This window comes from Onychostruthus taczanowskii, unplaced genomic scaffold, assembly GCF_017590055.1.
Source record: "Onychostruthus taczanowskii isolate IOZ18803 unplaced genomic scaffold, ASM1759005v1 scaffold46, whole genome shotgun sequence".
Taxonomy (NCBI): Eukaryota; Metazoa; Chordata; class Aves; order Passeriformes; family Passeridae; genus Onychostruthus; species Onychostruthus taczanowskii.
In genome coordinates, this window is record NW_024502125.1 from 1,563,274 (window position 1) to 1,578,265 (window position 14,992).

The 14,992-nt window shown below is 36.3% G+C and overlaps 1 protein-coding gene across 1 annotated transcript in view; it reads right to left on the reverse strand.

Annotated features, from left to right (window-relative positions):
* Window positions 1-2,524: 2,524 nt before the first annotated feature.
* ERCC8 (ERCC excision repair 8, CSA ubiquitin ligase complex subunit) overlaps window positions 2,525-14,992 on the reverse strand; it is a 29,430-nt gene continuing 16,962 nt past the window's right edge. The window contains exons 8-12 of the mRNA XM_041414583.1: window positions 14,854-14,957; window positions 13,695-13,819; window positions 11,102-11,299; window positions 4,591-4,677; window positions 2,525-2,886 (exon numbers count right to left, since the gene is read on the reverse strand). Of these exons, the coding sequence (XP_041270517.1) occupies window positions 2,818-2,886; window positions 4,591-4,677; window positions 11,102-11,299; window positions 13,695-13,819; window positions 14,854-14,957 (583 nt within the window). The 3' untranslated portion in view covers window positions 2,525-2,817. The remainder of the gene's footprint in view (window positions 2,887-4,590; window positions 4,678-11,101; window positions 11,300-13,694; window positions 13,820-14,853; window positions 14,958-14,992) is intronic.

Genomic DNA, 14,992 nt, shown 5'->3' on the forward strand with positions numbered 1-14,992 from the left:
TCTAGCTATGAACTAGTTGACTCTCAAGTGAATAATTTTATTTCAGTATGAACAGATCACTCATTTTGACATCTGACTGGATTTTTACATGTGTGTTTTTTTATGACCAATGGGTAAGGATGGGAAGTGTGATTAAGTCCATACCACTCTACTTGTTCCACTCTGGGTTCTAAAAGAGTTTTGATACTATAAAAATACCGTAAGCATATAAGCAGAAAGGCATAAACAAAAGGGAAAACTCAGTTTTAATTTTAACATTTAACTTACACACAAGAAAGATATTGCAGTTGCAACTGATATTGTGGGCTTAGTACCTAGTTCTTGGCAGTGAGAAGTCATATACAGTATACCTTCAGTGCTCTTTAAAGTTTTTCATTTTGAAGATACCAACACTCAGTAATTAAATACAGCTGCCATAGGAATGTAGAAGATATAAAATGCAATTTTTCTCTAAAAAAAAAGCTTAAACAAAAAACTTAACACAACTACAGAAAAAAGCAGTGAAGAAAATAATAGCAAAAATGCCATTCTTTAAAGTAGTATTTTCACAAAAATTGGTGTTTGAGATGCTGGTTAGTACCAAGATGTTTTAAAATTCACAAACTAAACACCGTGCGTCAGCAACTACCATTATGTGGAAGGCTTGCAGGTGCTGGGTTGTAGAATGTGTCTGGATTCTTGCCCACATGAGAGACAGGTGTTTCTCATTTTCCTCATAAGAAACACCTCTCCTCCAGCAGAGGACAACAGTCAAGAAGGAGAATAATACCACCAACAGAAGAGGTTGGTGGAAGGACTCCTATGAAGAAGATATGTGCTGCCAGTAGATGCAAGAAGCCCCCAGGGCAACTAATTTCTCTTCAACTGTTTGAGACACTAAACCCAAAGGCATCTGGGTAAGAAGATACTTGGACAAATAATTCACAGCCCACCTCTTCTTGAGCTGAATTCTTCATTCATGGTGCAACTTAGGCAAAAATGGACGTTTAAAAGGTTATTTGCCAATAGTGCATCAAATCCCTCTCCTGATGTGATCTGAGAAATGCTCCTTAGGAACAGCACCCAGACTGAGCCTCTCTTGACTTATCAGTAAAAACACTGTTCCCAGGAATTTGTGATGTCTAACGAGCTCCTGTGTTTTAATGAACAGCCTTGGACACTTTTTTGGCCTGAATAAGAGCCCAAGTATGATAATATGTTTTCTTCTCAGACTTTCAGAGAAAGTTTCCATTCCAAAGTGTGGCCAGGATAAAACACTGTTATGTCTCTTGCAGCCCTACAAACCGTGCTCCAAAGTGAGCCCCTTTGAGCTCTCCTGGAGCAGTGGCTGTGACCAGCAAAGCCCTTGTGAGTGGGGCCTCTCAGAGCCAGGGAACTCCCAAGTTTGCTGTACTCTGAGGATCCCTGAACAGTGACAGCCCCGACTCCTTGAGGCTCCACCCTTCACAAAGGCATCTGAAGTGGGTATTTCATTACTTTTGAGGGGAATTTTCTACCTTGTACAGGCTCTTTGTGTCTGTATGCATGCAAGTGTGCATATTCCAAGTGGACACGAAATGCTGCTCTCCTAGATTCTCTAAGTACTTTAGATTTGTAAGTTAGGTCTGTAAGTAAGTTACTGGTGTGGTATAGTAAATCCTCTGAGTCCTTTGCTAAGTCATTTAACTTCAGTTATAAGTTCTGTGGCATAGTTTTTGGTTTATTTTGGACTAGATTGATTGAGTCTGCATTTTCATTTGCTTTTCCTCAGTGTGCCCTTAAGAGTGAACCTTGCCAACAAACCTTGTCCTGCTGTTGCTTTTATACTGGACCAGTTTTTACTGATACTTTTGCTGGTGATGCTTTAAGCAATCTGAAAACATTCTTTAGTGACAGACACTACATTATATCTGAAGCACAAACTAGTGACTGAGATGAGACAATAACCTCACAAAACTCCTCCCTTTCAAAACAGAGCAGGCATTAGGACAACAAAATGTTTTAGATGAAAACAGTTTGGAAGGATTACATTCAGTATTTTTAACTTGAAATGTGATCTATTCTCTGCCTTGTACTGTACCTTAACCCTGTTTTTGTTCAGGAATCCTTTACATTTGCTAAAGATGTGTAATTCGTACATAGAAGGCTGATCTTAAAAACCTGCTAAGAGGAGCAACAAAACTCTAAACTAGTTTCTATTCTTAGCTTTCTGGGGCAGATTCAGATATTAGATGATAGGGTCACCATATAAATACTTGAATAGAGGATCCCTGCTATACCTCTTTCCGAACTGAATACTGCATTTATGGAAAAACATGCAAAACTGAAAATGCAAGAAGAATAGGCGCAAACATCTGTTGACTCCCACAGCACAGAAGCACTTGAAAATTGATACAATCTGTTCCTTCAAGACATTGACAAAAGTAAGTTGGAAGTATTTCTGAGCTGCCCATCTTTCATGGAAAATCCTCTGTATCATGTGTTTTGGAAATGAATGGGTTATCTCCTCATGTTCTAAAGATAACAGAAACAATGTTGATTTAGACTGGTCCCAAGGGCTTTTATTTTTTCTTTATCAGCTGTTCAACACTGAATAAAGTATACCAATGTGTAAGTACAAAAGTCAGCAAGTATGAAAAAGTAATCATTTGGATTTAACATTACAGTGACAAAGAAACACAGAGAACAGTGGAAACTTATTTCTGAAAGACATTGCTCTAACAGAACTGTACCTAAAATCCAGGTGTGATAAATCCAACAATGTCCAATTCTGTAAAAGTCCATGAAAGCAGTGCCTGAATGCCAGCTCATAATTTCATATCAGCTCATAATTTAAATTCAGCCTTCATCATCACTGCTGCTCCATGCGTCTTCATATGCTGGATTTACATGTTGTTGAAGCAGAGACTAGGGAAAATAAAAATTCTCAGGGTTTTGCTTAATTAAAAATACTACAATCAAATAAGGGCAAAGCAAAATGCTCTTTTTAAATGACTACCTGTAGGCGAACTAGTCTGTCTCTCATCAGTACTGCATTACCTTTCACTACTTTTTTAGACATTCTGCTGGTTTGAGACATGATAAATTATGAAAAGAAATAGTATTGTATTTTATTTCAATTTCGGCATAAAATATCGGGAGAACTGACTGGAAGTATTACAAATATTTGGCACAAAATGTAACAAATGTTATAACAGTGTTTATTGTGTGCCACTGCTTTAATTTAGATCACAATATCCTCAGCCCATCATAACTTAGCATTACAGTTTCAGGAAGCAGCCTGGCCTCTACCCACATCCAAGAAATATTTCTCACCTCAGCCCCACTAGGGTCCAGCTAAAGGGTTTGTGTAGCTATGCAATGCACTGAATCACAGTGACTTAGGGTAAATTTCTTTTCTTGTTTACTTCTATTCTGGGTTCAGATTCTAGTCATACAAGCACTCAAATGCCTATTCTAGCACCTGAGAAGAAAAATGAATTAATGGCCTGTGGACAGCAAAACAGCTTCTTACAGAGACATCTCATCTACAGGGTTCATCTACAGCATTTGCAAACAGCAGCTGTAGCTTAACAGATTTCAAAACAATGGCATGTATTACATACTGCTACTGTGTCAAATTTAAAGGAGCAGTTCTAATCAGAGCTAAGTAAATAACCTTGTTGCTGTGGGTTGTTTTTCAGAATAAGAAAAATCCAATTTCTTCACATCAAAATTTTCACAGCAAAAATGTTGATTTCAGGTCAACACAATTTGTGTTTAGGGTATCAAACCTTTGGAACTACATTTTTCTTTTCTGCTTAAGTGCAGGATAGTTTTAAAGTACAAAAACTTACAAAAAGCATATGTTACAACAATTTTATGCTTCTTATAATTTTTGCATCTAAAATGGAACGATGCTGAAATTCTAAAAACTGTAATTTTCACATGCTATGGGCCAAAACATTAATACACCCTCATTTTTCAACATCAGTACTGTTTGCCAGACTCTGATCCTGTGAATGGGTTCAGTTAATTAAAATATAGACTTTTTCCCACTCAGACTGTTCACTGAAATATTTCTTGTCCAAGAGAGAGAGAAAGTACTCTGCTAGAAAACAGTCTTACATATGATCTTCCCTGGAATCATCCTGAATGTATTGCCTTGGGCACAAAAATAAATGTATTTAGAAACTCTTTTATTACATTTTCACATCAAAAATATTTGCGTATGAAGTGTGGTATCCCTAATCTTACTACTTAATAGTCAATATATTCTTAAACAATTTAAAATACAATCTAGCACCTCTACAATTCCAAAACAGTATAAACTGCAGAAAGAAGTTTGGAAATTAAAGAAGGAGAATTTGAAAGACCCATAGTGAAATGACATGAACTACTAAGTAGGAAGCTAGCAGCCTGAAAAAGATTTGACTAGACTACAAGAGAAAATGCCTTCTAAAAACCCTACAAGAATCAAAATATTGCACAGAAATAATAAGTGATTCTCCTTTAATTAGAAATTGTTAAAAATGTTGGTGGTGAATCATATACTTCATACTGACTTTCCACACAATCTGCCCAAATATAACGGCCATAAAAAAGTACAGTTCAAACTCAAAATTTCACTACCTTTTCAGAAATATCATCAGGATCTGGCTCTCGTGGAGCTGGTATCCATGCAAGGATATTGCAGTCTTTGCTACCACTATAAAGTTCCTGTGAAAAAACAAGCAAAAGTTACTTTCATACAAATTTACTGAACAGATACCATACTGGGCAGAAAAAAAGAAAAGTGAATATTAAAAAAGATAGTGAATATTATTTAAAAATAAAGGCAAATAGTCAATTTCTAATTTATATTATAGATCTGGATAAGTAGTATTTTAAATAATATGCCAAAACAAAATTAATATGTTTTTATATTTTCCCCAGATTGCTCATCAAAACAGCAAAACCACATTGAAATGAACTGTATTGCTTAAATAAATTTTTCTTTTTCCCTCTCTCTTATCTCCTGAAAATACACCTATTTTAACAGTTAGGCACTTTAGGAGATTGTTTATGGACAAGTAAAAAAAAAATGAAATAACCCACACAAACAAGAAAAAAGACAAATATTTTATTATAATTAAAAACCATGAATAAACTCAGAAGAATCAAGAATCTAGTAATATATACAAAAAAAAGAGAATATGTATGGAACAAAAAAGTATTAAGTAAATGTAGTTTCAGTATGCCTAGGGAAGGAAAAGAAAAAATAGTGTAGTATGAGGCTTGTACCCTGTTGGGAAGACATGAATCAGAAAGACTAATTTACTACTTTTAATATAAATAACTCTTATTAGTTATTATGGTAATGACTAAGGACTGAGATCCCATTGCACAAGGAGCCCTGTAACACATGGCAACAAACAGTCCTTTCACCAAATAGCTCTAAGTCAAATATATCTTAATTTTCTTACTGTTCTGTACTAAAGAACAGTTCTGTAGTTCTGTACTAAAGGAAATACAGACTTCTCTGTCACTTTAAGATGAGAAAATTTTACTGGTGAGAAATACTAACACCATCTTTGCAGTAAATTTTGCACCTATAACACTTGCATTTTCCAATGTGCTACTTAAATTAACAGGTATGAAGATATTCTCATGTCTTCAATACTGAATTATATTCCTGCCTATTACATGTGATGTCTGACAACACTTGAGTGTTGCCATGTATTTAAACTGCCTGAGTGAGACACACAGTTTTTTTTTTTTTTTGTGGTATTCAGGCTGACAGTATGAAAGCCTTGCTTTAAGTATGCTGGCTTTTACACTTAAACTAGCAACTCTCTGCATATGTGCATGTTATGAGTATGTTGATTCAATGTAAGCTCAGTATGTTATCACAGGTCTGTCTTGGCAGGAAGTTTCCTACGTAATTTATATATAATTAGAACTGCATGAATTATGTTGACATTTGGTGCAGAAACTTAATGCTCTATTCCTATAAACATTTATGTGGGTAATCTTATTCAAGCAAGCTCCCATACTTTTCAAAAACTAGTACTATGCATGCAGTTGTTCATGCAAAAAAACATTCAAGATTAGAGTTTAAAATTTTAAGAGAGATAAGCATCCTACTTAACTTGGTTAAAGGAAGATAGGTACACCAAAGAACTCTACTTTCTTCTGTCAGCAGTACTGTATTTGGGCCTTCTGTCTTTGATAGAATATAGAATGTCACTAAGAACTTTAAAAGATCTTCCTAAGCCAAAATATCTCCTCATGAGCAATGTCACAGCCGCATATTTCCATTTTAATCCTTTTTACCACTTGTCTCACTTTCTGATCCTGGTATGGCAAGATCTTCAGCTACTATCGACTTTATTTAGCAATGCTTACAATTAATTATTACTATCTGAACTGGTGACTCACACCGTAAGTCAGTCAAATGAAGAGCTAGTGACTTCTATGTAGAATTATGTTATAATACAAGACAGACACATATACTGCACTACAAACATGCTTTATGCATGTTTATAGTACAATATATGGAACGAGTGTAAATAAAACCTAATTTGACTTTCAGTTAACTTTGCGTAATAGCCCACTACTGCATTTGCCAAATGCAGTCACTAGCATTTCTTGAACAGTATGAGCAGCAGCATGATTAAATAAAAATTGCTTCCTGTTGCACGCCTACTATTTTATGACATGTCATTCATACATGATGAATGTGATTTCTTTTTCTGAAAGGGAAACGTAGGACTTGTTTGTTTATTTAAATCATTCTAAGCAGATAATATGGCACACTGGTATCTATTGTGTTAGATCCAACTGTAAACATCATCTAAGACATTGCACAATGAAGATTTTCTCTTCCACACCACCCTGGAAATTACTGACCTCCTATTAAATTAATGCTTCTTATTAAAGGGCCAAATTCTGCAGTTCTTATTACTCAAGCAGTCTAACATCTTATTAGCTTTACAGAAATATTTATGTAAGAACAGTACAGGCAAACAATAATATAGTGGATTTTATGGTTCTGTTCCTAGGATCAGAAAAGGCATACATACACACACACATTAACTAAAGCTCATACCATTCTCTAGAGACAGCTCCGTACTGCACCTCAAACATAAAAGGTATTTCACACAAACATGCTAATTAATTTGGATAAGAACAGATAAAGACTAGTGTAATTGAATCTCAAATAGCTAGCTGCTTGGTTATCAGTGATCACATTTGATTACATGGTTCCAAGCAAACGTAAGACACTTCTCATCTCAAATACTTAATTGGTGCAAAGTTTAAGTTTCTTCTTAGAGCCTATTCTAGTTATGAGGTACATACAAAGTTAGCAATTAAAATGCAGTGAATGAACAGAAATACCATGAGGGACCGACAGCAATCAATATTAATAAGGAATTCTGAACACAGTAAAAAATAGTGAGAAAATCTAAGGACCAGATTTGAGGATGGGTAGGACACAAATCAGTCACCAGGGTTAAAGACAGCAGGAAAAGTTTATAAGACTGTTAATATGAAGAACACTTAACAGACAGAGAATACCAGATGGAAATGGCCACAACTACGGAAAAGATGTAGATCTTGTTTCTCATGAACACAGGGTCCTAAAGTCCAATTAAGTGCTAACAAGTAACAAAAAAGTTACAAAACCACTGCTACACATTTCACCACGTATACATAGCTTACATCAGAGAGACTTAGAAGAACCATCAAGGAAAACTTCCAGCTTGCTTAATTATGTTTTGATATGTATTGAAAAATTCCAAAGCTGAAAGTGAGCTGATATGCCATTCAGAAAGAAAAAAAAAAGGCAGAATAATATAGACAAGAATGAACTGACATTTTTTAAATCCTAAACATGACAATGGAAAAGATTATTCAATGATTAAGTTACTGCAGAGTTAGAATATATATATATATATATATATCACTCAACAGAATTTGCAATAGAGCATGTTTTATCAAGCAAAAGTGATTTTACTTAAAACTAGTAACAAAATACAAATGTACAGTTGTGAATAACTTTGCAGCATATTGATTTAATAATGTTTGAGAGAGTAAAATAGAAGAGGTGACTATAAATTTTACAAACAATAATACATTCTTAGGAAAGAAATTTTACTGGCAAAATCGTAATTTCTATTGGAATCATATGAAGACTGATGAATGTACTTAATTGTGTCAAGATAGGATAAGATACTTGGAAGTACATGTGTGAACACAGTGAAAATAACAGTAGCACTACCTTTGGTGTTGACATCCTGATTAGGTGTGTGGATTTGGCATGGCCTGGTTTATTGGTAGTGGGGGAGGGCCGCAGGCGTAGCTGAGAAGCAGCGAGAAGCTTTGACCATGTTCAACAGAGCCAATCTCTGATGGCTCTGAAGATGGACATGCTGCTGGCCCAATTAGAAAGGTTGGTAATGCCTCTGTGATGACATTTAAGAAGAAAATCAAAACAGCATACATGCATTTTTGTCCCTGGGGTGGTGAGGCACCATGGATGCCACCATCGGGGTGCGGCCCGTGGCCTCCCCCTGCCTGGCCCCTGCCCCTAGCCAGCCGTGCTGTGGGCAAAGCGGGCAGGGGCAGCAGCGGCTTCCCCTTCCCGGCAGCCTGCAGGAGGGGAGGTGTTAAACAGCACCAGCACCACGGCAGCCAGCACTGTTCACGTGTGGGGGTGCAGCCACACGGCTGATGGCGAAAACATGGGAACAACTCCCCAGCACGGAACCCAGAGGAGACCAACTTGGCACTGCGGGATCCTGCAGGAGTCTTTGAATTAGTGGAACTTGTGGGCAATGGAACTACGGGCAACAGCTTTTCTTCTAGACAGAGAAGAGGAGGAGGTGAGAACATGTGAGGGAAAAGAACATGGAGACACCAAGGTCAGCGGAGAAGGAGGGGGAGGAGGTGCTCCAAATGTCAGAGCCAAGATTCCTCTGCAAGCCGTGGTGAGGACCATAGTGAAACAGGCTGTCCCACTGTAATGCAAGAAGTCCATAGGGGATGCAGAGATCCACTTGCATCCCGTGGGAAAAGTGCTCATGCTGGAGTGGGTGACCCATCCAGAAAAAAAGGCTCCTGTTTCCAGAGACAGAGGGCCCTTACTTCCAAAGCAGAGCAGCCTATCCTTAGAGGACTGCACCCTACAGATGAGTAACCCACACCACATCAGTTTTTGGGAAGACTGTTTGCCCATGGGAGGGACCCCATGGCATGGCAGAGAAAAGACTCCCCTCCCTGAGTGAACAGAAGATGATCTCCAGTGATGAACTGAGCAAACCCCCGTGCCCTGCCTCCCTGCACTGTCAGTGGGAAAGAGGGAGGAGGTGAGGGGCAAAAAGGTGTTTTAAAGGCTTATTTTACTTCTCATTATCCTCCTATGACTCTGTTAACAATAAATTTACTTTCTACCTTTATATTTGAAACTGTTTTGCCCTTAGAATGTTTTTCTCCCAGTCCTTACCTCAACTTATGAGCCCTTCGTTAATTCTTTTTTTCTCTCTCCTCTGCCCAACTCTGCCCAAGCAGAAGAGGGTAAGCAAACGACTCTTGTGGGTGCCTGGTATTAAGCCAGTGTCAAACCATGACATATATCAATGCTGTTTCTCAGACTAACTATTTAATACAACTGAAAGCACAGCATTTATGAAAAAAGAAAATCCAGTCACACTTCTACAGTATAGAACTGAACTCTGGAAAAGGGTGCTTCTGAAAGAGAATCAGGAGTCACATCAGATAAGCAAATGAAGTTGTTGACATCACAAACTTCTAGATACAGTGACTGTAGTTCTTGTGTGCATATGCATACACGAGTGATCCTTTACCATGGATCTTAAATGCCAAGGTAGAGACACCACATGTAAAACAAGTAAAACATGTTTTACAGTGAGACCTAATTAGCCTCACCTCTTCAGTTTATCAAAAAGAATACCAAAGATAACTATATAAACTAGAAGTTTTGTTGGGAAGCTATTCTTGAAAAGACAAAAAGCTTTTCAAGAACCTTCTGGGAAAGATGTGCTTTAGCCACAATGTGAATATTGCAGTCCATGTATCTCACTGACTATTCATATCAGAACTGCCTACCAGATCTATCAAGGCTTATTAGCTTTGGGTCTACCACAGGTCCATAAGGTGTCCATAATTTTCAGTGAAATTTGTCTCAGTGATACAGTCCTAGTGATTCAATCAAAGCTACTGGAAACAAAGCAGAAGCTACCAGAGTCACTTCTATGATGCATCATATGACAGGTCATGAAAAGGTATCTACACACCCCTTCTGCATCAAATATTTCTGCCTGATACTCAGAAACAGCAGGCAAGGAAGGCAGAGCTGGGACATGAAGCATGATCCTTAATACATGAGGGCAACTATGTGATGGCCTGAAAATCCATACTATCATCTATTCTGCTCTTGGCACAAGACATGCCATATGAATAATCTGTTCTAAAGTATCTCATAACAAATTAACTTTTGTTATCCTTAACTCTTTTACTACAAGAGAAAAATATACCAGAGGAGATAGGAAAAGAAAAAGGCAGAGAAGAAGGAAAAAAAAAAATCTGTCAGTACCATGAGTCCCTGTAATGCTATGGTTATTTCTCAGTTGAAATGTTCTCTCATTAATTTAAGAATCTCACAATGTTGTCAGCACTTTATCCAAAGTGTAACTACAGGCATTGGAGAAAGATCACCTTAGCAAAGTATTTGAGAGCCTTCTCAGTACTCACAGCAGGACTAATGCACTTCACATTTTTTTCTTAATGTGATTAGTCTCAGATATCTCTGAGAAAGACAACTCCTCTTCAGTTTTACAGAAAACAAAAGCCTTCACACATATGCTTTATTAATGATTACAAAAGCCAAAAAGTTACTAAAGGTATATGGAGAAGTTACACATGAGAGACAAAAGAAGCAGTGGAAGTAACCTAATCCAGAAAATGTCATCCCAAAAACTTGACTAAATTTTTCCTGGATGACACATAAACCACAATACTCCTTCTTATGATCTTTGATTAAAGTATATCCCTGAAAAGTGAATGCTTTTATAATGCAAATGTTATGTCAATCTGCATAAATATTCCTTCTTGTCTGGAATACTGCTTGTATTTTACTTACCTGAAAATGAGGTTGAAATACACAGCAGTTGACAGTACTATAATGCCCTCTAAGCATAGTTATCAGTTCTCCTGTGAAAACTGTATAAACAGCAATGGTACTTCCATACGGAACAAAGGCAAACTCTGGATTACAGCCACAAGAGATAGCAAATTTGAGTCCTTTCCTACTTTCATTACAGACTTTCCCATAGTTCACCTGCAAAATGAAAGATCACACAGATTACATAGTCAGCTATTAAGTAAAACCCCAGGAAATTATATTAAAAGGTCAATTTTACTTCATGTTTAATACTCAATAAAATTAATTTTGGGTTACGTTAATATATCTCTTGATATTTCAAAATATAGATGTCTATCCAGAGAATTGGTTTTATGTTCAATAAAGTTTACACTTCTTAATATCAACTTTAAGAGAAAGAAAAGAAAAGAAAAGAAAAGAAAAGAAAAGAAAAGAAAAGAAAAGCCTAAAAATTAGCAACTCCACACTAAGAAATAGGATTTACACAGGCTGTTGCATGCCAGATCTGCATCAAGTATCTAAACCCTCGCTGAAATTAGACATGGTTCAGGAATTACCACCTGTTGTGGTTTAGGAATGGTATTTTCAATTCAGTACACCCACCCTCCTGCCTCAGATTCAAGGCACAAAAGGCAGAGATCATGGGTTGAGATAAGAACAATTTGCTGGAAATAGCAATAAAAAACCAAAAGATACAAGACAATGGAATTATTTACAAGTTCAACAAAAAAATACTGGACCATTTTTGCCCAGGGTAGCTTGATAGGAAAAATTTCTAAGACCTCTGTGGTGAGGTGTAAGGGAAGTCTTGCAAATTAAAATAGCATAAAACCACCTCATTAACACCTGTACTAATGTCTCAAGCTACACTTTCATAGAGTTTTAAGCTCTTGACAAGTTTTATACAGATAAAAATCTCATAAAAGATTGAAAGTGAAGTTTCCAAACATGTTTGGAAATATTCCAGTTGGCTATATCAGTCTAATTAAGTCCTATCAGACATCAAAAGTGTATTTATGAAGAGATAGAGAAATATATTAATGGAAACAGTATAGCCTTCCTCTAAACAGATTTAATTAAAACAAAGCATTACAATTTTGACTATTTTTTCAAGAAGAAAATGCATTGTGTTAGAATATTCACATGATGAACTTTACAAATTTCTTAGCTTATAGTCAAAAGATTTCACAATTGGAATTTTTTTCTTTCTTAACTCTAGGCCTTCAGTTTTAGGTAGGGAGATTTAAGATTAAAACAGAGAGTTTTGCTAATATTGTACACAAAAGTGACATTGTTAAAAGAAAATCACATGTATGGCTTAGTTTCTATACCTTTTGAAAGATACAGGAAAGAAATATTTAGGTTAAAAGGATGGGCTAGTCAGGGAAATGAAAGGACTATGGTGTAAACTTGTATTACTTGTACATGCATTTATTTGTTTTCTGATGCCTTAAAATTATTTTAAGCAATACCTCTGGGCATGTGAAAATACAGTACTCTGGCAATACAACTCCAAACTTTAAAAACCAAAGCAGGGTCAAGCTATTCCACACCAGATTAGAAAACTGTAAAATAGCCTATAAAACAAGTCGATGAACTAAAAAGCACAGAAAAAGCAAAAAAACAGTGATCCAGCTGGTAACAAGAGAGTGAAAAAACTCTGGTGGTGGCAGTTTGAAGACAGGAAGATGTTTGTGTATGAGGTACTGAGAACAAGCTAGCAAATACGGGTAGGATGGAGAGAAGTCTTTTTATTTAAGTAGCTATATGGAATTATTTTTGCTCTGTTCTGAAACTAAGCAGGAGAAATAAAAGATTTCTGAGGTATAACAAAATTTCTTTCCTGATAGCAATGACAGACCATAATTACAGCTGACTAAAATTCCATGGACACTGACTTACCTAGTTTGTTCTTCTTTCAAAATAAACAAAGAAAACTATTTTCTTTATTGAACAGAAAATTAAAACAAGAACCTTCAGAACAAAAAAATCCAAAAGCCATTGAAAAGACTGCAATATCAGTAGAGGTTTAACATGTTTCCCACCCCTCATTCCTGCTGCTGTGTGCTTCCAACACAAATCTGGAAGGATGGATGAGTAGATATTTTTAATACTGCCATACAACTTCACAGGAGAGATTCCACAAAAACAGAAAGAGATTTGTAAGAAAGCCAGGCAGCCAGTGAAACTCTCAGGTACGGCCAACTGCTCTGTGGTACCTTGGCAACTAATAGTTTAAAAAACCCCAAAATTTTCTACCAACAGTCACTGCTTATTCAACTTTTTATTACTGTATGAAATGCTTATAGCTATACTCTCAAATTCATAAACTTAGAGTTACCATATTCAACCTTTAAGCAGATTAGGCTTCTTCATATTATTGCTCTTTACAATAAGTAGAAGAAAAGAAATTTGGAAGGAAAAAAAGTTTACCAAATCTTCTAGTGATAAAATTGAGCAGTTACATCCTTTCTGAAAATTAAATCCACGTTCTACTGAAAACTGCAAAAATTATAGATCTCTTAAAATTAAATGAAAGTGAAAACACATCCGAAGTTCCTTGAAAACTTACTAAGGTGTTTTCTCCAGTGGAGCTATTCCAGAGTCGCATCCGATCATCTGTACCAATGGTTAGCAGGTGAAGTCCATCATTTGTATAGCATAAACCATTAACTCTCCCATTGTGAGCAGTGTTTGCTGCCAGGAAAAAAAAGAGCTGTCTCAGGTGTCTAGAAAAAAGTTACTGCTTTGTATACATTTTTACTTCAATGTGGAGCACTGCAAGTGCTGTTTAAATGGTAACATTCAGTTAAAAATAATTTAATTTTTTGTTTATAAGAGCATCTGGCCACCCGCAGTGCTCCTCATGGTGCAGTTCAAGGGCCAGTTCTGTTCAATCTATCATCCATTTGTTGATGCCCCCAGCCTGTCAGTGTTCCAGAGGCATTTGGACAATACACTCAACAACACGCTGTAGCTTTTGGTCAGCTCTGAAGCTGTCAGGATAAGGTCTCTCTGTACTATACTGCAGTACCTAATTTAGACATTTCACCTTTTAGGTAGAAGTGTGAACTGCTTTTTAAAGATTTTAGTAGAAAATAATTATTACCTGCTATTTGTTTAGTTCATATATATTTCAATAAATGAAATACCCTAGCCTATACAACTGGTATTAGATAACCAAAAAATAATCTTGAACCTGTCTGATGAAAATAAAGTTGAAAAGAAAGATGTTGTGATTGAACAAGTCAACATGTTTTTCAAAGGAAGGTATGAAATGGCACTAGTTATCTTTGGAGTGACATCAAATTTTGTTTTTCATTAAACAGTATTTCTTCTTTTTTGACCAAGTACGAGCTTCTTTAGAAAATTTTCCTCTCAATAATTTTTTAAATATCAATCAATTTTATATTTTTTATAAGGGCTAATCCACAGCATAAATGAATTCTTCCACTCACAAAAAAGATAACAGAATTTTCCTTTTTAGAGGAAAGCCATTTAGAATAGCTACACTGCTATTGTTAAGGCAATCTCTCTAAACAAGGTCCCAAACAACAAACACTGACTCTATAACAGAAGTAACTGAACAAAGCTGAATGGCCTCTGTTATGTACTAAGTAACAACTGGATTATCACTACTCCCCTTGCTGGTCTTGGTATTCCAAACATTCATGAAATATAAGAATTACTCCAGTTACATATGAATTACCACCAGTTATATTTTGTATTACCTGCCTCAGAAGATGCTTTGGACTTTTCTCCATTGTACTGATCAAGCGTACTCAGACATCCAGAAGCTCTCCTCACATCCCATAATTTTACTCTACCATCAGCACTAAGAAAAACAGATTTGCTAAAATTAGGGAAATT